Source organism: Anabas testudineus, chromosome 19 (assembly GCF_900324465.2).
Source record: "Anabas testudineus chromosome 19, fAnaTes1.2, whole genome shotgun sequence".
Classification (NCBI taxonomy): Eukaryota; Metazoa; Chordata; class Actinopteri; order Anabantiformes; family Anabantidae; genus Anabas; species Anabas testudineus.
In genome coordinates this window covers 7,061,928-7,089,809 of record NC_046628.1, presented here as the reverse complement: position 1 = coordinate 7,089,809, position 27,882 = coordinate 7,061,928, and the positions used below count along the sequence as shown (strand labels likewise).

The 27,882-nt window shown below is 40.6% G+C and overlaps 1 protein-coding gene across 2 annotated transcripts; it reads left to right on the top strand.

Moving 5' to 3' along the window:
- Positions 1 to 97: 97 nt before the first annotated feature.
- mpp2b (membrane protein, palmitoylated 2b (MAGUK p55 subfamily member 2)) lies at positions 98 to 27,779 on the top strand. 2 transcript variants are annotated; one of them, XM_026352272.1, is made up of 13 exons: positions 98 to 323; positions 6,268 to 6,348; positions 15,126 to 15,226; positions 20,613 to 20,765; positions 20,958 to 21,113; positions 21,540 to 21,767; positions 23,494 to 23,625; positions 23,785 to 23,887; positions 24,901 to 24,969; positions 25,070 to 25,231; positions 25,419 to 25,621; positions 25,774 to 25,902; positions 26,334 to 27,779. In XM_026352272.1, the coding sequence occupies exons 2-13, from the start codon at positions 6,318 to 6,320 to the stop codon at positions 26,508 to 26,510; spliced, it is 1,644 nt and encodes a 547-aa protein (XP_026208057.1). In that variant the 5' UTR covers positions 98 to 323; positions 6,268 to 6,317; the 3' UTR covers positions 26,511 to 27,779. The 2 variants fall into 2 exon arrangements, with proteins under 2 accessions (XP_026208057.1, XP_026208056.1); XM_026352271.1 differs by lacking the exons at positions 98 to 323; positions 6,268 to 6,348 and adding an exon at positions 8,555 to 8,754.
- Positions 27,780 to 27,882: the final 103 nt, after the last annotated feature.

The following is a 27,882-nucleotide window of genomic DNA, read 5'->3' as shown; positions in this document are numbered from 1 at the left end:
CGCTTCAGCTTCTCTCTCCTCTTGCTGCGCTTGTGTGGCTTCACGTCGACGGCAGCAACTTCACACACACACACACACACACACACACAGAGAGAGAGAGAGGCACCGCACCAGAAGACGCGTTTGTTTGCAGGGAACAGGATCAGCACACACGGGGCAGCCGACCGGCTTTTAAACCCATGGAGCTGCAGGAACGCGCGGTCCGCTGCAGGTGAGGTCTCGCTGCAGACAGCAGTTCGTGGGCTGCAGAGACTGCAGAGATTAAACAGGTTTGCTGCATCTCACAAAACGAAGAAGGCGTCCGGAGAAAGGTGCGCGGCCAGGTGAGCTCCACGAAGCTGTTTCTTATTCTTATGTTTAGTTGTTTCTTATTGTCTAACCGAGGTGTTGGTCGTGTGTTGGTGGACACCGACTCGCCAGGTGGCTGCTGGTGAACACGCAGACACTTTGTTATTGTCAATTCTCTTATTAGCCTCATACATGGCGCTGAAATCCCCTCGTTGTCAAACCTCATGGAGCATGCGCCTTATTATTATTATTATTATTAGTCATTTTAATATTACCATTATTATTATTTCCACTTAACCAGAAGCCGCGCACGTCTCAATCTTTCACAAGCACTTCTCGTTCGTGCTCTCCATCTAAACACTGGGAGGGAAATTTAAACAATAATGTTCATAACAAAGACTAGATGGACGTCACGCACCTGTTCACTGCCATTGCGCATGCGCACAGAAGTCGGTGGACGTGCACAGATGTTTGTGCACGTATGGCCCAAGACAAGGACAGGTGCTCGCCTGTGTCTCACACGCGTGGCACACATGAGAAATAGTTAGATCCATGTTTTGTTGAATTGTTTTACACTGTGCCACACACCGTGTCATCCAGGATTTTATCACCACACCAAATATCTGAAGATCACACTTCATTAACTCACAACTAAAACTGAATTGCACTGTGCAAGAAAGAGGGAAATGTTAGTGACTTTGAGATTTGTGCATATTTTATTAGCTATAATGTATTTTTTTTGTTCTCAAAAACAAGAGTTTACTCAAGTGGTGCTTGGTGGTTTTCTTCCAACGTGTCACACTAAGAATAATTTAATCATCTATTCAAATGACATTTGCCAAAAAGCAGTGATTTTTATTTTTTTACTAGTGCTACTGTCCAGTTGGGAGCTTTAAAGGTCATTATAATACCAAAGCTTCAGTTTACACGCAAATGACGTTAATTGTAGATTGAAGTTAATTTACAATTGGTAGGGAATTAATATTATCAGCCATGAATAACCTAATAACAAAACCATAAACAACAGGTGCTTCTGAAATGGTAAAAGACCTTTGTATGTTCTAAATGAAGAGATTAACAAGTTTCTGCAGGTCATTTGTTGTTCAAAGACACTGATGCAGTTCAGAGGATGATGGTGTTAATTTTAGAGCAGTCTTTTGAAGTCAAAGCAAAACAGTTTCCTTAAAAACTACCCAAGTTGTAGTAACTTATAACAAAATGAAAATCCCCCCACTGGATTTTCATATCAAACGACACAGACAGGTCTCATTTCAAAGAGCTTTTGACTTGGATTAGAGAAACTTCTGCCTCCTTATCAGTTTATGTCTTGGAAGTGGGAGGTTTACCATAAATCTCCCTGCTTTTGGCAGCTTTGGGGATTGGCTGCAAGATCAGAAGGTCTGGTTTACCTTGACAGAAATATCATCCAAGCACTTCTTTAACCATTTAAGAACTTTGCAAGTTCTTAGACTACTTAGACTTTGAAAATGTGTCCTTCATCCTTGTAATATAAGTTGTATGAGACATTAAATTGGATGAAATGGCAGAAAATTTGCACAGACCCTGTGACATTATTTGAATAAAAATGTTTGAACATAGTTTTAAACATTAAAAAAATTGAAAGCAATGTCCCTTGTCCTCCTGCAGATCGTATTTTATAGAAAAAGCCAGAGGGCATCCTGGTTATTTTAATTGGAGAATACTCTTCGTGAGACCTTCAGTGGTGCTTGACCATGACACTGTTCAATTTATCTGCTTTAATGGACTGAGTGATTAATTACTGCATCAAACAGGAATCCTAATCAACTGTATCTAGAGACAAAGGCTTTACAGACCATACACGCTCGATTCCACAGAGAGATTATTCAGCCGCGGTTCACGCCACCTCAGCATCTTTTCTCCTACCTCTGCGATGTCATTCATAAAAATGACCTCCTCATTTAGTCCTACAGGCCTATGTACAAAATATATGCATATTTAAACTTACTGCGTTTGTGTCTAGTGTTAAATAGATTTTTTAATAACATGTGGCTAATGAACCTCAAAGATGCTGACAGTTAATCGTTTGTCCTCAGATAACCTCCGACATGTTGAGGCAAACTTTAATATGTCCCCAGAAAAAAATACATCAAGTGTCTTTTCCAGGCTGTGTAGCAGTAGCATGTTGTGTGTATTAATACACATGTGCTACTTTATTTTGAAAATCACTCACCCATGCAGCACTGATTGGCTTTAACGTGCTTTTGAATGTATCCCCTCCTTCGACACACTGTTTGCATTTGAACAGGCATTTGTAGAGACTTGAGTTATCACACGAATAAATAGTTTTAAAACTGTCTTTTGAGAAAGAATTTAGTTTATAATATAGTTTACAACTCATAGACATACTAGTATTTGCTTCACGGTTTGTGTGGGTAGATGCACAGAAGAAGCTCCTATGGTCACTGACATTCCTGTGTTTTTGTAAGAATATTATAAAACTAATTAAATACATTTTTCAGACTCTTCCTACTAAAGAGGATAATCCTAAAGAAGCCAGTGTGCGTCAGCTCACGTTAGTATTCAGCATTTCTGGATTGATTTATAGGTTTTCTAGTTTTTGCTGTAAAACACAACAGGTTTGAAATCAAAGTTAGCTAAATCTCATTATAGACTATAACTCTGAAGAAGCTGAATTGTGACTGGTGAAGTGTCAAAATTGATTTCCTGTCTGTTGAGTTATTCTACACACTTTCTTTTCCCCTACTATAGAAAATCTGATATAAAATAATGTATTCTGATAAAGAGCAACTCTGTATTGAAGTGTAGCTCAAACCTTTTAACAAATCCAATTTTAGCTCCAACTTATTATTATTTTACGCATTTTCCCTTGTTGCCATGGCAAAGCGCCGGGGAAAAGGCACAGAGCTGCTCTTGGTTGTCTTGGATACAACAGTTTCCCTTGTAAAGTAATGAGAGGAGCTGAACCTGTGGGAGCACAGGGTTATTTTTAGGCCTGACGCCAGCCTGCATGTGTGGATTAAGACTTGTTTGGTCGCTGGTGCATGTGCATGTGTGTGTGAGCATGTTTACAGGCTTTAATGCAGCTTCACTGTGGGAACAGCTCAAGGCATTTTACACTTGGCATACAAACACCTGGGTCATCACTTGTGTCATTGCTCTGGGCCAAAGTATGCAATGCAATATAACTTTATTTGCAGTTGTATCTTTCATATATCTAAAAGCACTACCTAAAGAAAATAATAAATAATACATAATTATATTCTAATGTTGTTCTCTAGCATACAACATATAGCGTGGGCTAGTGTCAGTGAAATACTAGAATTTTAAACTTACATTGGAAAAAGTTATTTAGTAAAGATCATCCAACATCTAGAAATGCAAATGTAATGTAATGTTTGAATAAATTGACAGTGCAGAGCTGATTGCAGGTCTGCAAATATGATGTCATGGCAGCTGTGCTATTGAGCTGCTCTCTTCCTGCAATACATTGAGACAAATGGAGGCGTGTGTGTGTGTGTGTGTGTGGGTGCTAATACTAATAGAGAGAGAGGGGAGATATTTCATCCTTGATTGTAGACCTTGATTACTGGTTGCAACTCTTATTACACATTAAGGCTTTTCTGCTATAAAATGCCACCAGTTACCAAGTCAGTGCTGCCACCAGTGATGATTGCACCATCATTAGGTCTTGGCTCATTTTACCCCAGCTTTCCTCCTACTTCTCGACCTCCCCGATGTGTCAGGCCAGCTCTAGAACAGCCAACCATTTCTGCAGCTGGCTTTGACTTCTTCGCTGCCATGTGGTCTCTACATACTTTTAACAAGCGCTGTCACTTTGCAGTGTGAATATGGGATGCCACAGATGAGGCTGGGGGGGCTGATGTGGTTCACTGAGTTTTGCAAAAGCACTTGGTCCTTTAGCATTTACTGTAAGATGATGTTCCACTGTCACACAGGTGGCAACAGTTACAGCTGTTTAACAAGTGAACATGTTGTCCCCACAAATGTGCAGAAGGAAAAAATATAGCGAAATGAAACTAACTTCTAGAATAAAATCAACTGAGCTGTCACAGTGAGTTCAGGTGGTACTATTCCAAATGTGATAAAAACGTGTCCGTGAGGGAGGAGAATTGGATTTATTACATAAGGTAAAGATAGGGGGTCACAAAAAAGCATAGAAGCCATGAACAGGTTTAAAAGATATGCTAGAATAAACTAGATTATTGCAAGTATTAATGGATGGTGGATTATGATTAACAGAAGGCTAAATTGAATCCATGCTGTCATTAGTGTCGATAAAGTTTCTTGATATGAATTCTTTGAACCTAGGGTATAGAGGTATGACAAGCAGAAGCACAATTGTCCCAGATCTTTGTCAGAACTTTATTCCTAAATCAGCCCTAGACTTCTTTTATTTTAGTGGGCTGCTATGTTTGAATTAAAACTGAAATATTTCCTTCTCCAGTGGGTTCACAACAGCAAAAAGTAGAAAAAATAAATACAAATCTGTTTACCGGTTCCCCCGAATGTGCCGACAAAATGATTAGACACAAACCTGCAAACCTGCAAACCTGCAAGTATATTTACGGATAGGATTTGGGAATATTTTGATCCCTGCACAGAGCATCATATTAATAAATTTACATACCACAGGGCCAGAAGACATCTTTATATGTATGTATAAAGACACCTGAGAGGCTGTAAAAAATAGTAGTGTGTGATAGAAACGTATTTCCTAATAAAAAGAAATGTCGCCCAGTGAGCCAATTTTGAAATATTAGCTTCTCCGTAGGTAAATAATGTCATTCAATCTAATGGAAACAAATGCATTTATTCATTTTATTAAATAAATAATGTTGTAACCTTGAAGCATTCACAAAGTATTTTTTACTGTGACTGATAGTGCCACTGTTTGGCTTGTTAGTGTAATTCCTCAAATGCTGGAACATTGTGAAAAGATGCTTCATCGCTTCAGGTCTGATCAATGGTGATGAGGCTGAAATAAGAGTTCTATGTTTACACACACACACACACACACACAGTCATACACCGTGACCCTGTAGTGACATTGCTGGGTATCAGCCACCACAGCACTTGTTCCACCCTGGATAACGATTGTCATGGCAACCGGGAATTAACATCCTTGGATAACAGGGTTTCTCCCCCTTCTCTCCTGCTTTTTTTCTTCCTCCCCACTGTTCTTGTCTGATCTCTCTGTCTCTCTGATGCCTCTACTCACCCTTTTCTCCCCAGCCCTCGATATCCAGTGCTCATGACTAGTGAGTGTCTGTTTTGCTTGTGTTCCCCACGCCCCATCCTTAGCTCCTAATTGCCATGTGCCTGCTTGCTTATCTTTGTTTCACCACTTCCTCATTGCCTGATAAGCCAGTTTTGGATCTCAGGACAGCAGATGCGTAGTCTCTCATTCTTTAGCCTGCGATAGTTGTTGCTTTTTCATGTTGCCTCATGTTAAATGGATCAATTAGGATCAACAGAGATCCTCACTAAGCTAATGTTAGCTGGCCTGTCCACTCACTCAACCCACTCACTCAATCTTTCCAACTGTTGCTAATAGTATTCCCAAAGGACATGACGGCTAAAACAGGATAAAACGGTGTTACCAGAGCAACTGGGTCCTTTATTTTTAGCTATTACCAAAGTTAGATACCGTTTGTCTTGTGTGGGAGCTTGTTTAGATAAATTAGGAATGAGCTGTGTGTGTAAGTCCATTGACTGTGATTATGACTGAGAAGGATTTGTTTTGTCATCGCTGCATTAAGACTTTTACTGATCCCTGTGTGTTGAAGTTGCAGAACCTCAACCTAACAACACAAGTCTAATCTCCATCCCTCGTATCAGACTTCTGCCTCAGTTGTCTTATGCTTAACGGATTTAGCATTTATGTTGGCAATCAATACTTAATTAATGTTTTCACTGCTTCTCCCTTTTCTCTTTTTGCATTCTCTGTCATTGTAGTTGACCTTACAAGTTTTGTTGAAGATACTGGGGAGGAACCAATTTTGAAAATGCCCGTGGCAACGTCCAGCTCTGACTCTGGTAAGTGGCTTGGTCTTTCTGTGACATCTGTGTGTGTGTGTGTGTGTGTGTGTGTGTGTGTGTGTGTGTGTGTGTGTGTGTGTGTGTGTGTGTGTGTGTGTGTGTGTGTGTGTGTGTGTGTGTGTGTCGGTCTCTGGGAGAGTGATATGGAGGGAGACATGGGGGAGGAGATATGGAAGGATTTGTGGTTATTTCAGCACTCAGGACATGTATTTCATCTCCCAAGTTCTAATGTGACTTAATGAGCTGGCTAATGGAGCGCTAAAACTCTAGTCTTAGATCAGTCATGCCTCAAAGGATTTGCTGTTGTATCCTTTGCAGACTTCCACTCATGCACACATGCACGTCACATCTGCACCACCAGTAGTACAAATGTGTATGTGCACATATATGCATTCAGAATTTCTCTGGATGCTTTTAGTAAGAGATTTTTTATGGATTGATAACGGAAATAGTAGGGTGGAACCCTAGAGGTGTTCAGTCATGTGTGATCACAGTTTGAGTGTCTTGCTTGGGTCATAACTACTTTGGCAATTGCAGTAAGATTATTTTATCCAGTTCAAGTTTCTTTGTTGAAATATGGATGTTTGATGGATGGAAGATGGTTGTTTAATTTTATAAAGTGGATTAACAAGTTTCATTGTTTTCTTGTTAACAGACAGTTTGGTCGTACTTCAAGCCTAAAGTAAATATGTTGTAGAGGAATTGAGTCTGGTGCTTCACAGTAATCTCTCCAATAAGTAAAGACTCCAATATCTGAAAACATTGCAGCAAGTCCAAAGAGTGCGTCATGTCTTGCAATAATTCCCAGGCCATCTAAAGTGCTTGATAAAATTGATCCCAGGAGGAAAATATGTAAATATTTTTCTAAAATAAAAAAGTTGCCGGAATCTGCTGTTGGTGTTTCAAATAGACTCTTCAACTATATAGCTTGAAATTGATTCTCTGACAACATTAGAATTATAGTTTATTGTTTGAGGAGCAAAAAAAAGGTCCATATACATCTCTGACCTGGCAGAGAACCATGCTTTCACTGCACAGGACCAAATCTAGAAGTCAAAGCTTTGTTGTGTTTTTACTGTGCTGTTATAAATTGCAGCAGACAGCTGCAGGGTAGAATGAGAAAAGCAGTTTCACAGAGAGTTAAAATGTGTGGAGTTTCCTTTCTGTAATGGGCTGTCAGTCAGTCTTGAATTGTACACCAGCTGAAGGCTGAGTTGAGAAGACATGACATTTTTTAGTCACACAGTAAATCGTCTATCCATACCAACTCATGTCTTTTTTTATTTTTATTATTAAAAAAACTACATTTCAGCGAGGCTATCTTTGCACAGGCTTGGAGAAGGGTGAGAGAACACACGTCTTCTTGTTGAGGAAAGCATACAATAAATAACAACTCCTGACTTGCTGTGTGTCTACAAGGCCGGTCGTGTTTTGTATCGGTGTCTGTGTCAGATAATATCGTCACCAACTTCAAAACATCATCCCAACAGTGAAGTACAGTGTAGTGAGTACAGTATAATGTTTTAGGGCTGCTTTGCTGCCTCCGCATCTGGACAGCTGAAGCTCAGAAGACAGCTGGGTGATCCAGCAACAGTGACCCGAAACAGATAAACTTAGAAGACACAAAATCCACCTTTGGTCCAGACCTCAACCAGATAGACATTGTGCAGGTCTAATCCACAGCTTCAGTGAGCAGCTACTTGACATATTCGGATGTTCAAACAATGTTCCATTAGCTTTTTCCTTTCACTGTTTTATGTTTAATGGGTGTGTTCCATGAAGACATGAAAGATCATGACAGTTTTTATAGTTTGTTGATATTTGTGACCATTTTATGCAGAAAAGAAAATTGAAACCAGTGCGATTACTTTTTTTTTTAAAACTGTATGTGCTCCCTACATGCTGCCTCCATCCTACAAGCCAACCTTCTGCTGCTCTTTCCCCCAGTTAAACCCCACAGGGAAGCCTGGAGAAAAAAAATCGCCTCCCTTTCTCCCTCCTCCTAGAGAAAGCATCATACTTCCCTCCCTCTTTCTTTCCCACTCCCTCCCTGCACCTTTCTTTGCTCATGCCCACAACCCTCGCTTGTCTCCTTTCATTCATGCGGAGGAGAAGACGCTCAGCCAGGCATAGCTTATACACATTCACGTCAAGAACAGGTGGAGAGAGGGGGGTGGGTGGGAGGGGAGCGAGGAGCTGCTTTGGCAGAAAGAGGAGAGAATCAGTGACAGGCAGCGAGAGAGAGAAAGGGGAGAGCTCTCAGTCTTCCTCCGATACAGTAGTGGGTGTGCTGCTGTGAGGTGTTGTTCACCATGGCTGGCAGCCTTTTTGGTAGGCTCTCCCTGGAGGAGGGGGACTCAGCCAACTCCCTGGAGGGCCTGGAAATCAAGCTTGGGGGAGAAGGTAAGAACAGGTACCTGCATGCTGAGTGTGTGCTGTTCAGAAAACTAATGAGTTCTCCGGCTATGTGTTTTGTTGCGGGTATATTGAACAGAAGCTGATAACTAAGGCCGGATCACTTAAAATGCAACTAAGCAGGCGAATATTGCTTATGTAGATGCTGGCTGGTGAGGGCTAGCTGGGTTTTAAATTCACATTGCACCTCCTTCTTGATGTGCTGGTTCAAACAGGGGAGTGTGATGAAGATGAGCAAAGACACATCAGGACCCGGGGCAGTGTGTGATGTACAAGAATCTGAGGCAGCAGACTCCAAACACAGAAAAGAAGATGTAGAAAGACGGAAAGGTGCTTCTAAATATTCACTGAAGGGTAGTATATCCACAGTGAAAACAAGGCACGTTTTCTTTGATTTGGTTTAGAAATAGAATCCTGATTGTCAAGCTGAGAACAATAGAGGGTGAGAGACAGAGGAATTCACTTTGAGTTAAGTAAAGAAACCAAAATGAGAAGAAGTCATTAAAGGAGCTGGTGCTTGGGGTGACATCCTTTTTTATAATTAATGGTGCTCATTATTATTGCATGGAGTTGCATACTACACAGTAACATGATGTGAATGTCTATCTGTTATTTGTTTACATCATTTCACATGGGTCTGCTGCCTTGTGGGCTATTTATCCAGTTAAACACGCATATACAGGGTTAAACCCATCTGGTTGCCAGGTGTGTGGAAAATAATTGAAGCAGCTCTATATATGTCATTTTAAATGAATCCAGGTTAGAGGCGTCATTACATCATTGCCAGGGCTATTGCGTGTCACAGTATAACATGTTGCAAGATATCCCGCGCTCTGTAATGTAGCTTGACATGACAGCAGTGACAGACATAATGGATCACAGTTTCAGTCAAACCATTTGCTTCATGCCTATCACTCTACAGTGCATGGATTTGTGTGTGTGTGTGTGTGTGTGTGTGTTTGTATGTGTGTGAGAGAGACCTCTAGTACATTGTACATTCATGGAGAGTAACTAGGGGGTCATTCATATGCAACAGAGTTGTGATCAGAGACAGCACGTGTCAACGTGTCAGACTCACAACCTTCAAATAACTCTCAGGCACTCTCGCTCTTACCCCCTCTCCACACATACACTGTACCATACACCGTCACTTCCCACCGAAAGCCTCACACTATCAGAGGAAGATTCTGTGTGCCTGCCGGACTAATGAAGCAGTGTTCAAACACAGATGATGGATCATTGAGTACACTGTGTTGTTAGGATTAGGCTGTCAAAGATAATCGCGGGGTTTCAAGAGAATGGGACAATTTAATTCTGTTCTGGCTGAGGATATCCGATAATGTGGTGACACTGGCAATTATTTCATCTGTATCACACCCTGACTATCTCTGTTTGCTCTTTCATGAACTGCTGCATGGAAGGCAGATGTTCAGTCAAAGTCGCTAACAGCAACTGCAGTCAACACATTTGTTCATACTAGTCCCCCCCCACCCAAACTTCACATGAAATTATGTCTCGACCAGATTCTCTGTGGCCATGGGGGGAGTGGGAGCTGTTGTCCATTTGCAAAATGTCAACAAATATCGGAAGTGTTGTTAGCTGGTGACCTTCAGCCAGCTAATAAGGCGATCCAGCCAGCACCCATAACATGCCAGCCTCCAGCAAGCATCACCATGGCGATAGGGCGGCCTAAATGGCAGCTTCAAAGTCCCTCGTCCTGCTGATTGGCTGCCCAAGAGACAGGAGGTCAGGGTTACAGTGTTTCCCTCAGAAATGTCTCCTTTCAAGGGAGAGTTGTGCAAACAGTTGTTGGAACAGTACAATATAAAAAACATAATATAATAGATTTTATTCTATAAAAAAAAATACAGACTTAACGAATAAACAAAGATAGATTTAACTTACAGTATAGGAAGTTATACTGCCTCATTTTAAAATGAATAATAAACATATTTACTGATGGTTCATGTGTACTTCAAAATGATATACAGATAAATGACCTAGATGCTACATGACATTATCTCAGTGCCTGTTTTAGTAGGGAACTTTAAAAAACGTTCTTCTGCAAAATTAAATTGTAAGAGAATATATGAAGGACTGAAAACATTGCATGGCTTTTACATGAGAGATGTCTACCACTGCTACAGCCTGACTAATAAACTAATCAAGTGTATACTAGTATCCATGAATGCGGTCTGTACACTGCCTGAACAGAAGAGTGTAGCCACAGAAGAAGCTCCTCAGTATGTTTTTCATGTTGAAGAATGTTCAATATAATATCAATGTAGAGTTAGTGTAATGAGCAAGAGGTGAAAATGACCTTCTACACATCACTTTCACACAGTGTCCCAATATTAACAAATGTAAGTAGGCATGAAGACCCTCAGGCTTTACTTTAATAACAGTACAGTAGCTGTATTGATTTTGAATTTAGAAATTTTAGTGATTGTCAGCTACATTAGTGTGACCACACATGCTTTACGCCACATTCTCTGGGCCAGCTTGTCTTTTTAATAATGATTAATGGGGAGGATGTTGATTATTTGAGCTGAACACATACGCTGCAGAGCAGTATTCACATTTTAGCTGAAATACTTGTATTCTGTATGCTCAGTGTTTTGTGTCTGAATAGGTTTGGTCCACTCTGCAAGTGAAAAGAATGAGGAATCTGTTAACATAAGGGCAAATTCATCAAACGCCAGTTATAAATGATTAATCAGGTCTGGTATATACCACAATGGAATGAACTTAATTCAGTGTGCTTCACCACCGACTCTATCATTTATCTTTTGTTACCTGAGGGATTGATAATAATTATATTTTTCTGGAAAGTATTTAATAATGTCTCTCAAGGCCCGGGAGTATGTCATTATATAGAGGTGACTTTGACAAACCAAAACAGTTTCAGTATTTTATCCTCAACATGCTCTTTCCTGTCTCTTTAATAGACAGAGGGAGAAATAAAGCTGCAGTAACTTCCAGCAGTGTTTTCAGGAAACTGAGAATATCAGTATTTAAGAAGCAGGTTTTTACTAAAAAAGTGAATTTGAAGTAGAAACAAGATAGTAATCAGCTGCCTTTCAATTTATTTACCAACACACACATAGCAAGTATAATCCTACAGGGCAAAATGATCAATTAACACACAAACTGTTAATACTTAACCATGCTTAATGCTTTGTTAATTAACGTTTTATGCATGTGAATCATTAAGGGGACTGTTGTGCTCACCAACACTGGAGATACTAAAGAACAATTTAAACAATACTGTCAACAAGTCTGACCAGCCTAGACTGCTTTGATAGCCACAAACTGGATGTGGAAAAGAACTCGTCTGTGTTGAAGACCCCATGAGGGTTCAGCATGGACCACAACTACCTTTCCCACATATCTTCCTTCATTTTCTGCCGTTCCCTCAGCCGCCCTCTCCATCCTCGCTGTGTTTCCCTAACCACCGCTCCATAGCAACAGAACAACCTTCACTAAGTGCTGGCTAAGAGGTTCATGTTCCCCCACTGTGCTCTAACCGCAAACAAAAACAGCCCCGCTTGTTTGGCAGCCTCCATGACATTGAGTTTAATTGTAGTGCTCCTCGGAGGTGAGCTGATGCTCAGATGAGACTCGCAGAGACAAAAGCACCTTTAATTTGGTTTGTTTGTGATTACATGTCCTCTGCAGTCATTATGAGAAGAAGGCTGGTAATCTTTAGTGAGGGGTGATGCAGGAGACTACCGCAATATGTTATTATTGGAAATGTCGGCTGAATGACACACTGCTGACACAGTAACTTTTTACCTGAAGGTTTTCGCTAAAGATGTATTTAAACAATGAATCATTTTCTCATTTATCCTTTTTCTTATGACACTTTTCAACTCTAGTTAACATGAACTTTTGCATTCATTATCTCAGTTTCTGGGGAACTGTACGTTTTTCCACCTTTCACCTTAAGTCCACTAGATGCACAGTAGCAAAATAGTCTACAAGACCCACTCAAGCATGAAAAGGGTTTTAAATTTCACTATATTCCCAGAGAAGAGTAGAGGACATGTTTGTAGAGGACATGACGTACATGTCGCAAGTCGTTTTTGTGCTCCTAAAGCCCTCACCTGCTAAATGGAAGTTCTCTAGTGGTATCAATTTACAGCGCATAGTGTGGGGAAATTAGATTCACTGAAGCAAAAAATGACTTCCACCTGAGTTCTCACCTGTTAAGGCTCAGAGGATGAAAAAGACTTCAACATATTACTATTACACAATCATCCACCTGCAACTCTGGAGATGACATGAGACATGAACAGAAAGAAAAGTAAATACCCTAGGTGATTTTAAAAGAAGTGCTGTTTGCCTCTTGTTGTGCAGTTTTAATGGAGGTCTATGCAGGTTTATACAATGAGGGATGGCTTTGACTGTGGCGGCATACAAAATGAAATACGCGAGCAGAATGCTAAAGAGGAAGTTTATTTTCAGAAGAAAGTTACAGTTGGAAAAGAAGCAAATAAATACTGTCTCTTAATTTGACATTCAGACTTGCTCCTGACCTGCTTTGCCAGTTCTCAGTTGTCTTTGCATTGATGCACGTGGAGAGAAATGGAAGAGAGGGACGCAACCCTGTTTATCTATGTACAATATGTAGAGAGAAGCAAATAATCTCTAATAGATACAAATAGTTTCGTCAGGTTTTCTAGGTCAAACTGGGTCTGTGGTGAAATGACGACAAATGATTAGCAACATATGGCAGCGTAGGTACATGAGAGAAGGAGTGAAAAGGAGAAAAAGAATAAAAAACAACATACACTCCACATGGCAAAGCAGAGGCGAGCTGACACTTGGAAAACTATGGATGTGGCAACAATGTCGACGTACAGCTGTGTTGATTAAAGAGATTTATGCAGGTCCTGTGAGCTGAGCCTGCTGGTCTGATGTTCTCTGCCAGGTGCAAATCTGGCAACTCTCCTGCTGGAGCAGAACTGGTGTTGGAGAGAAAACAGAAGGGAAATGGGACTTCTCCTCCTTTATGGCTTTCAATCTTTTTCATCCTGAATATCCAAGCCAAGATGAAGATAGCACAAAATCATGTAAAAATACATAGAGCACCACAGAAGCAGACCGAAAATAGCTTTCTTCTCATTCTCAAAATATCTGTTACATCATCACACCTCTTAAAGCACTACAAAATCTCACTCAAACACATTTTGATCAGTTTCTCTCCTCTAACGCAAAAGATCGTTGTAAGGGGATTTGATTATATTTTATGGCAGTGTTTAAGCGTATCTATGGTTTCAGTATGCATGGTCCTAATACTAATGGCTGGCTTTATGCTACACAATACACAAAACATTGTAAAGGTTTGGGCTGATTTATTCATACTTTTACAGCTGTAAATATTCCCTCTGTTTTTTTTTTTTTGATATGTATTCTGCATCTTTATTCTTGTCTTTTTCTTTGCATAAGATCTACATGATTAAAATATGGTTGGAATTAGTCCATAGAAAGCAATTAGGGCACAAAACTAATTAGCAGCTCTCTAATTGGACCAATTACTGCTTAATGTGGCCTTATTGGGGCATGAGACCTATGAAGTGGGTTGTGCAGAAGCTCTGGTCGACTACCAGTCTGCTTCCATTATGAAAATAAAAAGCCAGCGTTGTGTATTTTTAGCTCAGAAAACAAAAGCCTCCATGTCTGTTGAGAAAATTACGGCAGACAAATGTTCCCTTTGAATAAAAAATGCCCACTCCTCTGACAGTCACGTCTGCTGTGACTAATGCCTGCTGGTAGGTGATGTCAGTGTGTTTTGAACCTTAATGCATCATATTCTAATCAGTGAAGATGCTTTGAACTTAGACCAAACCTTCCCTGACCTTGATCAAATATATCTGTATATCAAGGCTGTTGCAGAAAATAATAAAAGCTGAAGAAATTGCACCATTTGACTTTACAGTATTTACATATACATTTAGTCCAAGCCAGTGTCCAACACAGTTAAAATGTTTGTTCTTGCAACAACTTTATTGTTGTTGTTGGGCTGCCGTGTGTTTGTGTACGTGCATAAGAGCGTGTGTAGGAGAGAGGAAGTTGGGAGTTGTGGGAGAGAGATATTGTCGCTTCTTACAGACGTAAGAGAAGGGTGAGGGGAGGAGGTGAAATTGCTTGGGAAAGGATGTGAGGCAGCTCCCAGCTCCTCGCTCTGCTCCAGCCATGTAGTATAAACTGCTGTAAAAAATGTGTCTCTCCTTCACTCTCTCCCTTTTTCTCTCCGAAATTACATGTTCAATCTATTTCACATGGGTAACTGTCAAATAAGGAAGGCAGGGGATTGATCCTTTTATTTCTGTGTGTGTGTGTGTGTGTGTGTTTAGCTATGCATCAGGCCCTGGACACACTGAGTGACAGCACAAGCTCTACGACTGCCAACGACCTGGACCTCATCTTCCTCAAAGGCATCATGGAGAGTCCAGTGGTGAGAACAGCTTTATGCTGTACACTATTAAATATGCGTATATTAAATGCATGTCTAATTATGTGTATTAGATGCAGTGCTGCCTTTTAACATTTTCTCTGTTGACAATGACATCTAATGCAAAAGAAATAATTTCTACAGAGATTTGAATGTGTTGTGAAAAATTATACTGCAAAATGGAAAATAAAAATTCACAGCCATTATTACATTTAAAATTTAATTTCAGCTTGCAATAATTATCTTACAACGCCAACTTAAATTCATCAGCTGCAATTGCATTACCATGTTAAGCGTATTGCTTCCTTGTTTTGTCATAAGTTGGACATGCAAATTAAAAAGGTATCTGCTGTTGTATTTTAACTCTGTGTCATGCTGCATAGGCAGCAAAAATCAAATGAGAACCCCAACTTTAAAGAGGCAAATAGCTCCATGACTCTTTGCTGCTCAATCCTATTGCTGGCATGATTTTTATTTGTGTATTTCCATTTCCAGGCCTTTGGATCATTTTATAACTTTCCCTTGTGGTTCAATGTGTTTGAACAGGATGCTGGGATAGAAGTTAACATCATGAGGGTTTTGAGTTCAAGCTGTAGCCTTTAAATGATGCTCGGCTCTCACGTAGGTGCAGAGAAGGTGGGCAAGGTAGATAAGGATGGACATATTTTAATAACAGGCCAAGCAGAGAGAGCTGCTGATGTTGTGGTCAATGTACAAGCCCAAAGGCAGATAGGGTAGCACCTCATGTCATGCTGCTGGTCTTCATAGCTTGTCAGTTTCTGTTTCTTTCACAAAATGAATGACCAAATAATTGATCAGTTTATTAATATGAATCTTGAATCTGCTCCTGTATCAAGAGTTAGTCACTGAAAAGGTTTCATATTGGCATGCGTTTGTTACATTCCAATATTAAATGGAGCAACACTGCAAAGGTTTCTCTGTTTTTAAGGGGCTACTAACTTTTTCAGTTTCCCACCTGTCAGTCATTTTAACAATGCAATACAATGTTCCTGTTGCCGATCAGAACAAAAGATTAAAATAGCAGTCAATAAACAGCAGTTATTTTTGACAAGACTGACAAGTTGACAAGTGCTGGTGGAGTAGCAACGTATGTCATCAATGGAGAATACAGAAATTAATAGTAATAACCAGGTTGTGCTCTTCTTTATTCTGTAAACCAGTTTGAATGGTTTAACTGAACATGTTTATTTGCTATGTGGCTACAATCTGGTATTTATGGCAGCATGGAAGTGGTTGTAGTTCAACACTACTTTAACACTACAGAGCTTAAAGTAATACTCAACAACAATACTGCACTTGCATTAGATTCAAGATTCAAAAAACTTTATTAATCCCAGAGGGAAATTGTTTTGCCTCATTATTACTATTGTTCGTGTTATTACTGCACTCAAAGAGGACTACTAAGGTTGTTAACTACCCACATCTGCTTGATATACATGCATTGTAAATTTCTGCTTCCAACCTATATCTGTAGGAATGAACAACATCACGCTTTTAAATCCATGTCACACTTGTATTTCTTGGGCAGCTGCCCAGACTTTGGATTAAAGAAAATCCCGAGTGGAAACAAATGAGCGAAGTTATTCCAAGGACAATATGTCTTTATCCAAGAACACTCACAAATGGTTGGCAGTTCTTTTTTATTGTTTCGACTGGCCTCAAAAAAACCAAAATACATGCAAACAGATCTTCGATAGTACTTGGTTTTTCTTTGATAGGATGTAGCTGTTCAATCAGCTGCAACTTCCCGGTGAAGCTTGGGTCTGGACTTTGACCTGAAGTTCTTAACATTCTTCAACCACTTCAGTGTGGAAAAGTTCATGTGACAAAGTTGCTTTACTGAATAACCCTAACTTTCAGCTCTCGGATATGTCTTCTTCATATACTCCGTGAAAAAGACTCCAACTGTTTCCCAAAAACACCATAAAAGTGCAAATTCTGCACTGAAGCAGACACTTAAATAACATTCCTCACATCTTCTCATGTGAAATCTCCTTTTTGAAACTCCACGAGGTCTTCATATTTACATGGGTGAGTGTGACGTCGTTGTTAAGGAGTATAATGTTTTGAAGTGAAGAAAGAAGATTGAAGGGGCTTACAAGTGCAGGCAGTCTTTTCAGAGTTTCATCCCACTGCATCTCATGTTCTTTCCTTCCCGTAGAAGTCTTCCCTCTCAACTTCTTGCCAAGAGCCCTGTTTCACACGCCTTTTAAAAATGTGGGTTTTTTACAAGAGCAACGAGAAGAGAAGGAAAAACTTGACTGCTGCACTCTGCAAATGTATGCAAGTAAAAAAGCACAGTTGCAGTTCCCATGTTATACTGACAGTCATTCTTTGCCTTCTCTTCTGTCAGTGGTATAGATAACCACATTTATCTTTTTAACAGTGCACAGTAAATCGCACTGAGGAGGAAACAGTTTGCAGCCACGAGCTTCCTCTGTCCAAAGACACATATTGGTCTACGTACTAACTCCAGATTCAAACAAAGCTGGAGGTCAAAACCAGTGCAGGACCTCTGAGTAATTCAGTTTTGTTAAGGAAATTTGTAGATGGGCTACCTACAGGGAGAATAAGGGACTCCTGCATCAGAAGCCTCCCACATTTCTGGAAACATAGGTCCTTCTACTCCTTTGCATCCTTATTTCTTTTTCTATCTCCTAATTTTTCACACATAATCCTGTATTGGTATGTTTGTGCGGGTATGTAAGAGCTTGACACTCTATGTCTGAGCGTCCTCTTGATGCTACTGGTATATCGATGAGCGTTCTCATAAAAGATTAATGTGGTGGTGCAAGCTGTGCATAAAGATGCCTCTCTTGAAGGTGTGAAGAGAGTTTCCAAGGCAATAGATTGTCATGACCCCCCGTGATGGATCTATAAACACTTCTAACAAATCATTCAATGTGTTTAAGGAGAAAAGGACATGCTAAGACAATTGCGGGACAGATTAAATGTCCATGCATGTGCATACATGGGATAGGGACCTCACTGAATTATGCTGATTGCCCCATACTCACTACAGAATGATGTAATCAGCGCAACCTGCAATTCTATAATCTAAATAATGATAAAACCCACAATGAGCAGAAATTGACAGCAGGAACTGCCATTGTGCAAAAGAGCTTCCGCAGTGCTCAATTATTATCCGTTATGACTGTGGCACAGCCTCCATTCTTGGCTCTGTATCTAACTGGCCAGTCAGGACTATTAGCAACAGCAAAATGAGCTGACCCTTGCTTTTAGACATTTAGTTATGCACCCTGTCCTTTTTAACCTAACTTCCAAGCCATCACATTTCCCTGTTCAGACTATAAATGAGACTCCAAGGTCTTTGTAAAGTGGTGCCATGTGGCTTCCAAAACAATGAATTCTGCTGGTATAGAAAACAGCTTGTGCAGAACAGTTTAGTTATTATGGGCCGAGCAGTCAAAACCTGATAATTATTATCCAATTTCCTGCCAGCTATTGACATTTAGCTGAAGGTGCAGAAACAGAAAATATGCATAAACGCTTGTGTTCACATTCTGCAGTACATCTAGTATATCTAATGTGGCACTCAGAGCTCACCGTGTAGTAACTGTCAGATATTAGTTTCAGTTCATACAGTATGTATATTGAACATCTGTGTTGTTTTATTCAGGAGCTCTTGCATATAAGCAGATGAACTAGCACCTAAACAAAACCCTGGGTGTGTTTTATTGCTTATGAATGAAATCTTTCATATTGTGTCTAAAGTAAAGAACATATTTATTTTTAAGAATTATATAGTAGATTTAAGACATCTATCAGTCACTTTGGATGACACTGATCAAATCCAAGCTGTTAACATACAGGGGTGTCTTATTACAGGAGGTTAGGTTAGGTTACATTTTCAATAAAGAAAAGAGAAGTCTGATCAAGTAAACTAGAAAAACCAGTTAAAAATCTCTCACGGAGAGGAACATTGCATTGGTATCTGCTTTTTGAACTGGGCCCAGCCGTGCTGATTAGCTTTCACTGTATAGCTGAAATATCTAGGTAGAGAGGAGGATTAATAGTGTCTTGTAACAATGTCAAAGCAAACTGTGCCAATATTTGGCAGAGTAATTGCTGAATAAATAGCATCAATGACTGTATATCCTGTCAAGGGTGTCCACGACTGCTGGACGGATGGATGACTGGACTGTATATCAATAATTTGAAACTGCTTGTAGATATACTAGAGCACCTTTCTTTCTTGAAATAAAGCAGTGGTGTCAAAACAAACATATGCTCAGAAATTTTGTAGGTCATATTCATGGCTCTCAAAAGCAGTATAGAGATGTAGTCAAGTGGCCATGCTGCCATTTTGCCTTACGGCCAGACACTAACAGCTTGTTCCATGAGGTTACAAAGAAATCTGCCAAAACACAAAAAGAGGAAAGACTAGCTGCTTTATCACTGAATAGTGCTGAAAAGCTGCCTGTGTGTGTGGCAGATGGTTTTGTCTCTCCGGTTATGTGTGTTGTGCTCGCAACACACATAACCGTGCATTGTAGGCATACACTACAATGCACATGATGATTAGTCTGTGAGAGTGTGCAGATGCAAGCTTTTCTGGATATCTGTTTGGGTTTTGTGTGTATGTGCACTATATCCTGTCTCTTAGCAGGAATTCATCCTCTCTTTCTAAATAAACAAACATTGTGGCTGCCAGAATAGTAGTCATTCCCAGCAGACAAATCCTCTAAGGGGTTGACTGACGTTAGGAATCCTCAAATATAGGATCACTTAGTATGCAGTTGTAAAAAGTGCAACTGTATGTGGTTAGTCTTCAAAATGTTTGTTTAGAAAGTAGAATCACACATCAAACCTGAATTTTGTCCTAGAAATATCACAAACCAAAAAATGGTTAATTTTGTATTTGTGACCCATGACCAGAGGTGTTGAAGCCGTGTCCAATAAGCACAGGCCCCCGTGTCTTTGGCAGCATAGGAGAGAGAAAGTAAAAAATTAATGCTCCCTGAAATATTGATGTTTCTCGGCACACACTGAAAAACCCACAGGGCATAAGATTTGACTCAAGTTTGTTTCGTTTTCTTGGTATTTGTATCTTTCAGTCAGGATTTACGAGTGCAGGCTGTGTTCTCAGTGGGGTTTGGTTTCAGGTTGCTGTTTCTGTTGTGTGTTACCGTAGCCTTTACTGTGGTAGTGAATCAAAACAAACAGACCCATTGAAGTCAGAAAACACTCAGCACGGTGCCTCAACTGCTCGCGGAGAAGGTGCACTAATAGAGCTGAAAGTTATGGATCCTATCTAAAAGACTGGAACTGTGAAATGTGATACTGGCATATAGGGATTAGATAAATAACCCTTGAAAACAATTGTTATATATTCTCTAAATTCTAGGCTCATGAGCGGTTCGAGGAACCCAAGCTTGAGGCTGTGAGGGAGAACAACGTGGAGCTGGTCCAGGACATTCTCAAGGAGCTGAATCCGCTGGCACACAGGAGCCAGGTGGCCGAAGAGCTGGTCCGCATCCTGAAGGAGCCACACTTCCAGGTGATTCGAGATCTCACAGCAACCTGTAGCTTTAATTAACAGGAGCATAGACAAACCGTTGGATCACCGATTTCCATGCTTTGTGTTGCATGCTCTCTTGGATCGACTTAGAGCCATTGTAGTTTGTGTTTTAGTCCGTGCAGTGTTAACATCACCTGATCTGTGCACTTACCACTTCTGTTGTGCTCACAGTCCCTCTTGGAAACCCATGATTCTGTGGCATCCAAAAACTATGAGACTCCTCCTCCCAGCCCATGTTCTTTCATGGACCCAGCCCTCAACAATCAGCCTGTGCCCCCAGACGCAGTGAGGATGGTGGGCATCCGGAAGGTGTCTGGTGAGCACCTGGTAAGTCTGCTCAGTTCAGGAACTGGACATAATAATCATTTAAGAAGGATACAGTCCTGTAAATTGTAAATCAATAAACCTCCTCAATAGATGGTTGGATTTGTGCTTTGGGACCAGCCCGTGCACTCAGTATAATGAGATCTTTTTGTAGCTTTGTTTAAAAGAGAAATAACTCAGATTCATGTGGCCTTGTAGCACAAAATTGAGGTGATTTAACTAAAATAGGTAGGCATGTTAATAACTCACACCAGCTTCTTCTTCACCAGCTGTCTGGAGTCATTCACAGGATTTTTTATCATGTAAGAGGTTACTGGTGCTGGTGTTTTAACAGCATCAGACAAACATGAGTTCATAACATGAATTGTCTGATAACTATCTAGTTCTTGCCACAAGTGATAATTATATTTGGACTGTCTGTGTGTGTAGGGAGTGACATTTCGAGTAGAGAGCGGTGAGCTGGTGATTGCCAGAATCCTCCATGGCGGCATGATCGACCAGCAGGGTCTGCTCCATGTAGGTGACATCATCAAGGAAGTGAATGGCAAGGAAGTGGGGAACGACCCAAAGGTGCTCCAGGAGATGCTGAAGGAAGCCAGTGGAAGCGTGGTGCTGAAGATCCTGCCCAGCTACCAAGAGCCTCACACACCAAGACAGGTCAGCCGACATGAGATGAAGTGCATCCTTGCTTTTTCCACACAAGATCTTTTCTAACTTTGTTCTCCCACATCTGTTGCACTTTAAAGTCATAGGTTTATTACTAGGTAATGAACACTAGCTTTCTAGAAGCCACAGGATGCTAGTCACAGTGAAAGCGTGACCCAGTTTGCAGTGAGAGGAAAGGGAACGGTTATCTTGCCTGGTGATGTATTGCCAATAGGATGGAAGGATAGAGCACATCCTAGGATGCAGTGCACAAGGCTGTGTGACTGATTGGTCTCAGTGATAGAGAAAAGCAACAGTGCAGCTTGAGGAAGCCATGCTAAATTCATTCATTACACCAGACTAAAAAAATAACAGAACATAGTTTATGAGAAATTACGTGGACAGGGTTTGTGGGCTTGAATTATTAGCATAGTTCATACATACTAATTGAAGCATAGTTGCTGTGGGTGAAAAATAATCTAAATATCAAGGGACAGAGAAGGTGAGTTTAACACTAGATATTTAATTTATGCCACATGAGTAATGATGATCAGTCCACCACTTCGTCCAAACCTAAATATCTCAGCAACTGTAGAATGCATTCCAGCATTAACATTTAACTCAACCACGCAAACTACAAATAGTGAATAAGAGATGAAGGTGTATGCAGTTGTTTCCCAACTGTATGCAAAGCCCACATTTCCAGGTGCATTTTCCTCCACTTTGTTTGGGAAGCTAAGGGCAATCCTCAGAAATGCCCTAAAATTGTCTTTATCTACCTTAATGCTATTTTGCTGAAAAGAGCCTGTTCTGACTCACGGCTCAAAAAGTGGGCACTTTTCCTGTAAGAAGACATTTCTACAGTATACAGTATCATCTTAGGACGCTTACTTTGTAAAGCCAAAGTGTCTAGTTTTCCTTTTTCTTTTGTAATATCAGCTGTGGAGTTCAGCTGATATTGCAATCAGCTATCAAAGTGTCTACTTGAACACTTAGTAGAGGCTGCCTGTCAGAGATGTTTAGAGTGATTTGGCTCTGCTCACATAGTTAAGAGCTGTGTAGGTGGATGTTTCACTGTGCAAAGAGTTGCGATGATTAGAGTCATTCCCAAAAGTTGCCTCTGGATGTAATCCAGCTGTCTGTGCTTTACGCCTGGAGGTTGACTGTCACATGGTGACTAAACTGAACTGACAGCTCCCTTTGGCCAATGGAGACTGTGTGCATGTGTGTGTGTGTGTGTGTCCATCCATCGTGTCCTTACAAGGGAATGAAACACACACACACACAGTACAGTAAAGACTGGCAGGCTTTTTATGCTCATGCATCAGTTCGATACGAGAAAAGGCGTCAAGTGCAGGGGGAGAAGGGATGGTTACCATGGCTACAGATTTTGTCTGTCTCTCTCTTTTTATTTCTCTCTCTGTCTATCTCTCTGTCTGTTTCTCAGGCTCCCTGTCCTGTCAGTGGGGGTTGGGTTTATGAGCTGAATCCTGTAGCCTTGATATGTCGGGAAAGTGAGCTGAGAGATTGAGTAGGTTTTAAGTGGGCAGGGCTGTTTCATAGCGATGGACACTGGCTCAGTCAGTCTATGTAGCACAAATCACGTATCATCATATCTGCAAAAATATGTAATTCTAATATATTAAAAATATATTTTATCCAAATCAGCTTGCATTTGTGGTCTAACTTGAATATTTCACTGACAGCTTGTCTCTTCTCATCCTCTGTATCCATCTAGGCCTTTGTAAAGTGTCACTTTGACTATGACCCGTCTCATGATAACCTGATTCCCTGTAAGGAGGCTGGGCTAAGCTTCAGCAGTGGGGACATCCTTCAGATCTTCAACCAGGAGGACCTCAACTGGTGGCAGGTCTGTATAGCCCCAGCCTTTCCAATCAAGTGGATGAGATTGTCTTAACAAGGCATCTTGTAGATTTCCGTTTTTATTCACTGGCTTGTTAACTTGTTCTCTCTCTTTTTTTTTTATCTTCTTTTTTTTTTTTGGTGTGTGCATGTGTTTCCCTCCCAGGCTTGTCACATAGAGGGCGGCAGTGCAGGTCTAATTCCAAGCCAGCTGCTCGAGGAGAAGAGGAAAGCGTTTGTGAAGAGAGATCTGGAGCTTGCTACCACCGGTACACCTCTCCACGGCACGCAGCAGAGCAGAGATGCATTTCTCATTATGCAGATTCGACACAGGCTCCTCGCTGCACAAACACACCAGCAACAAAGACAACATCTGTTCCTCTCCATATCATGCATAGATTTCATCTGGCGCTGGTTGCCCTTTCTTCTATGTTACTATGTTTGCGAGCACTGGAGAAGTGGTTCTGAGTATTGTCACGGCTCAGGCCACCTGATGCAATCTGCTCATTAGAGGCCTGACAATCACAAACCCCAAGAAGAGCTGTCAATTTAGGAGCGGTGATAAGACCCCATGTAATGCAAACCTGATCGATAATCATCTCTTCCTTTATGAGATGCAGAGTGAAGAGGGCCTTTGTTCCTTTAGATTTATCATAGAGACTCCTCAAGAGCAGTAACACAGGTGGTGAGTCACAGCCTGCCGCATGCCCTTCACTTGTGGAGGGGAGGAAGATGACAGCCCAAATGAATTGCCCTTGGAGATTGTGAAGGATGCATCTGTCCACTAGCATGCTTTCTACATATTTTACCAATTGAGAGCATTATTTAAATAAAACGTGAGACAAATGTGAGACCTTAATTTTTTAGTTAAATCCAAAAAAGACTGATCCAGCTCATAGTAAATGAAAAAGACAATAATTCAGTCACAATTATTACTTGTAGCAGCTTATTGCATTGAATTTCATAACATTTTTTGTGTACATTTTTAGACGTAAGATATTGTATCCCACCCCCACAGGCACATAATCTGTCATATTGAGCAGATGGTCAGCAGATCGCCTAGTCACAGGTGTTCTCTGGCAGGAGACTGGTTGCACTGACGGAGCAATATTGGTACACAGTGCCACCAAGTGGTGAACTCTCCCTATGACACGTGTATGTTTTAGATTTATGACCCGGCAGGGCTTTCACCTTCACAATATATCATTTTAACAGGGACTGTTGAAGTGGACTTCCAAGGTTGGACGTTTTATCACGTTTTTTGTGTCGCTGTCATTTTCAGGTCCACTGTGTGCGGGAATGGGTGGTAAGAAGAAAAAAAAGATGATGTATTTGACTACCAAGAATGCAGGTAATTTCAACTTTCCACACAAACTATAACATCACAGTTTGAAAACACTACACAGTATTGTGTTTTATTCTGATCATCTCCCACATTACTGACGATCTAGAATTTGATCGCCATGAGTTGCGGATCTATGAAGAGGTTGCCAAAGTCCCCCCCTTCAGGAGGAAGACGTTGGTTCTGATTGGTGCACAAGGGGTCGGTCGTCGCAGTCTGAAGAACAAGCTGCTGGTGTCGGATCCCCAGCGTTATTGCACCACCATCCCCTGTGAGTGCAGCCATTCATCATCACACTAAACCACATACACTGATGGATGGGTGTTTTTGCTTTTTATTGTTATGTGTTGTCCTTGTTGCACACTTCTGTGTTTTCCTCAGAGAAAATATTCCTTTAGTGCTATACTAGAGGATCAGTTGATTTATCTGTTGTTTTTGGATTGACCTTTACACCCCAGTCACCTCCAGAAAACCAAAAGTGGATGAGCGGGATGGCCAGATGTACTCCTTCATGACCCGCAATGAAATGGAGTGTGACATCAAAAATGGTCGCTTCTTGGAGCATGGCGAGTATGATGGGAATCTGTACGGGACAAAGATCAACTCGATACACGAAGTGATAGAAATCGGAAAGATCTGCATCCTGGATGTCAACCCACAGGTACAGCAAGCCATGACACTTTTATCATACTTCATTTAGTCTCTGCTCAGCTTCAGTCAGTTATTATTATAATTATTATTATTCTAGATTCACACCACCTATGTAAATCTTGTTTAAACTGAACTAGTAGTAATCTCCTCTTTTCTCTGAAGGCACTCAAAGTCCTGCGGACGTCAGAGTTCCTGCCCTATGTTGTGTTCATTGAAGCCCCAGACTTTGAGGTCCTCAAAGCTATGAATAGGTCAGCAATTGAGTCAGGAGTGGTCACAAAACAGTTAACGGTGAGTGTGTTCTCCTTTTGTTCTGTTTGAGAATTGAAAAGACCGATGCCACTGTCATGTATCTGTGATAAATATGAAGACACAGACTGTAGCATGTCAGCACATATTAGCACAAGACTGGCCACATCTTGTCTTCAAAGGTATGAAAACTCCTAAGAGCACCTCTAACGCTCACTAATTAATATATCTCTTTTTCTCGCCCAGGACCAGTTGCCAGGCAACCTGTGGAGACTCTTTGAAATTACTTTTAGTGTTTCAGATTTACAGTAGAGACATGAGAGTGTCTTTTCATCTAAAGGCCAATTCGCAGAACATAGAAATCACTGTTTCACTGTTTCCTCTGCTCTTCTGTTCCAAGTAAATGCCTGCTCATTTCATTTATTTTCACCTGTCTTATTGTTCTGCACCTCTCGTGGGCACACTCCCTACAGGACTCTGAACTAAAGAGGACGGTGGATGAGAGCGAGCGCATTAAGAGAGCTTATGGACATTACTTCGATCTCTGCATCGTAAATGACGGCCTGGAGGCGGCGTTCCGAAGTCTACGTTTAGCGCTGGACAAACTGTCAACGGAGCAGCAGTGGGTGCCCGTCAGCTGGGTCTTCTAAGAGTCACCAAGAGCTCACAAGCAAGGTGCCTGAGCCAAAGGTTGGAGGACAGTTGAACATGGGTAGCTCACAAGTCTGTGTCCATGCTATTATTGGTGGTGGAGGTCAGTAGTGAATGGCTGAGTGTCATGTTTCCGAGTTATTGACCAGCCTCATGTAGAGCGGTTTTGTACAAACTTAGTGTTCCTCTGTTGAGCCTAATGTCAAGTTGTATTTAATTTGTCAGAATTGGAATAATTCAATTGATATTTGTTGAGAAGGATTTAGAGTTGATTATGAGGTTAGTGCAATAGTATGACAGTGTGTGTGTCATCATAAACGTGGAAAATAGATTTAGAGTAATGCATATGTTTTGCAGATAACAGTTCTCTGTTGGACGTTGAAAGATGTTTGATAGTTTTTTTTTTTTTTTAGCCTGTCCAAATCTTAAATACTTCATGTAGTGTAATGTTTACATTGGATTTGTAGGACAGATTGGTTAAGGAAAGATACCAAATGTCATCTTTGTATTAAAGTCTCCATCTATTTTACCATTCGATCATACAGAGTGTATGCGTTCAGACATTTTCTGTATCTTGTATGTCTCCACTCATTTGAAACAAACAGCAATAGATACGTTTAAACAAATACACGCAAACATGCAATACATCTGCTCACACACGTTGATATACTGTATGTAACACACACAAACACACACACAAAAAAAACACAGTGAGAGCAGTCAAAACTCTTATGTTGATCCCAGTCTGTTTTTTTTTTTTTTTTTTTAATGTTGGTTGCATTGTACATTTTCTACCCTGTGCTGGTAAAGCTTCTGATTTGTTTGGTGAGAGGATCCTGTGAAGGGATGACAGTGTTCGACTACTGCTTGCTCTATTCTGGTGGAGTTGTACTTGTAGCACTGAGAACACTTACAGTAAACCACAGAAAAAAAAAACAAATCCTGTAAACGTAGCCTACAGTATGCACTGATTGTATAACAAAGGCAAACGTATGACCTAACATTACAGGTTGGACAGCTAATGGAAGATATCACATTTTTTGTATTTATGATGTACAAACAGTAAAAATATTTACCAGTGTCTTCTAATTCATACTTACTTTGCCTTAACATTGTTCAGAAGCCAAGGAAATGCACTTTTTCATCATGGGACATTTTATTTCTATCACTGTACCTGTTCCTTCTTAAAACATATAAAAAAATAATACTGGCATCTTATTTAATATTTATTTTATTTTCCCTTGAACTGTAAGTACTGTATTGTAATAAAGAATATATAGTATAACATAGACAAACACTGGTGCTTTGATGATTCTGCTGATGGGTAGATGGATTTGGACACCTACACAGTATATTTGATGTTCATATAAA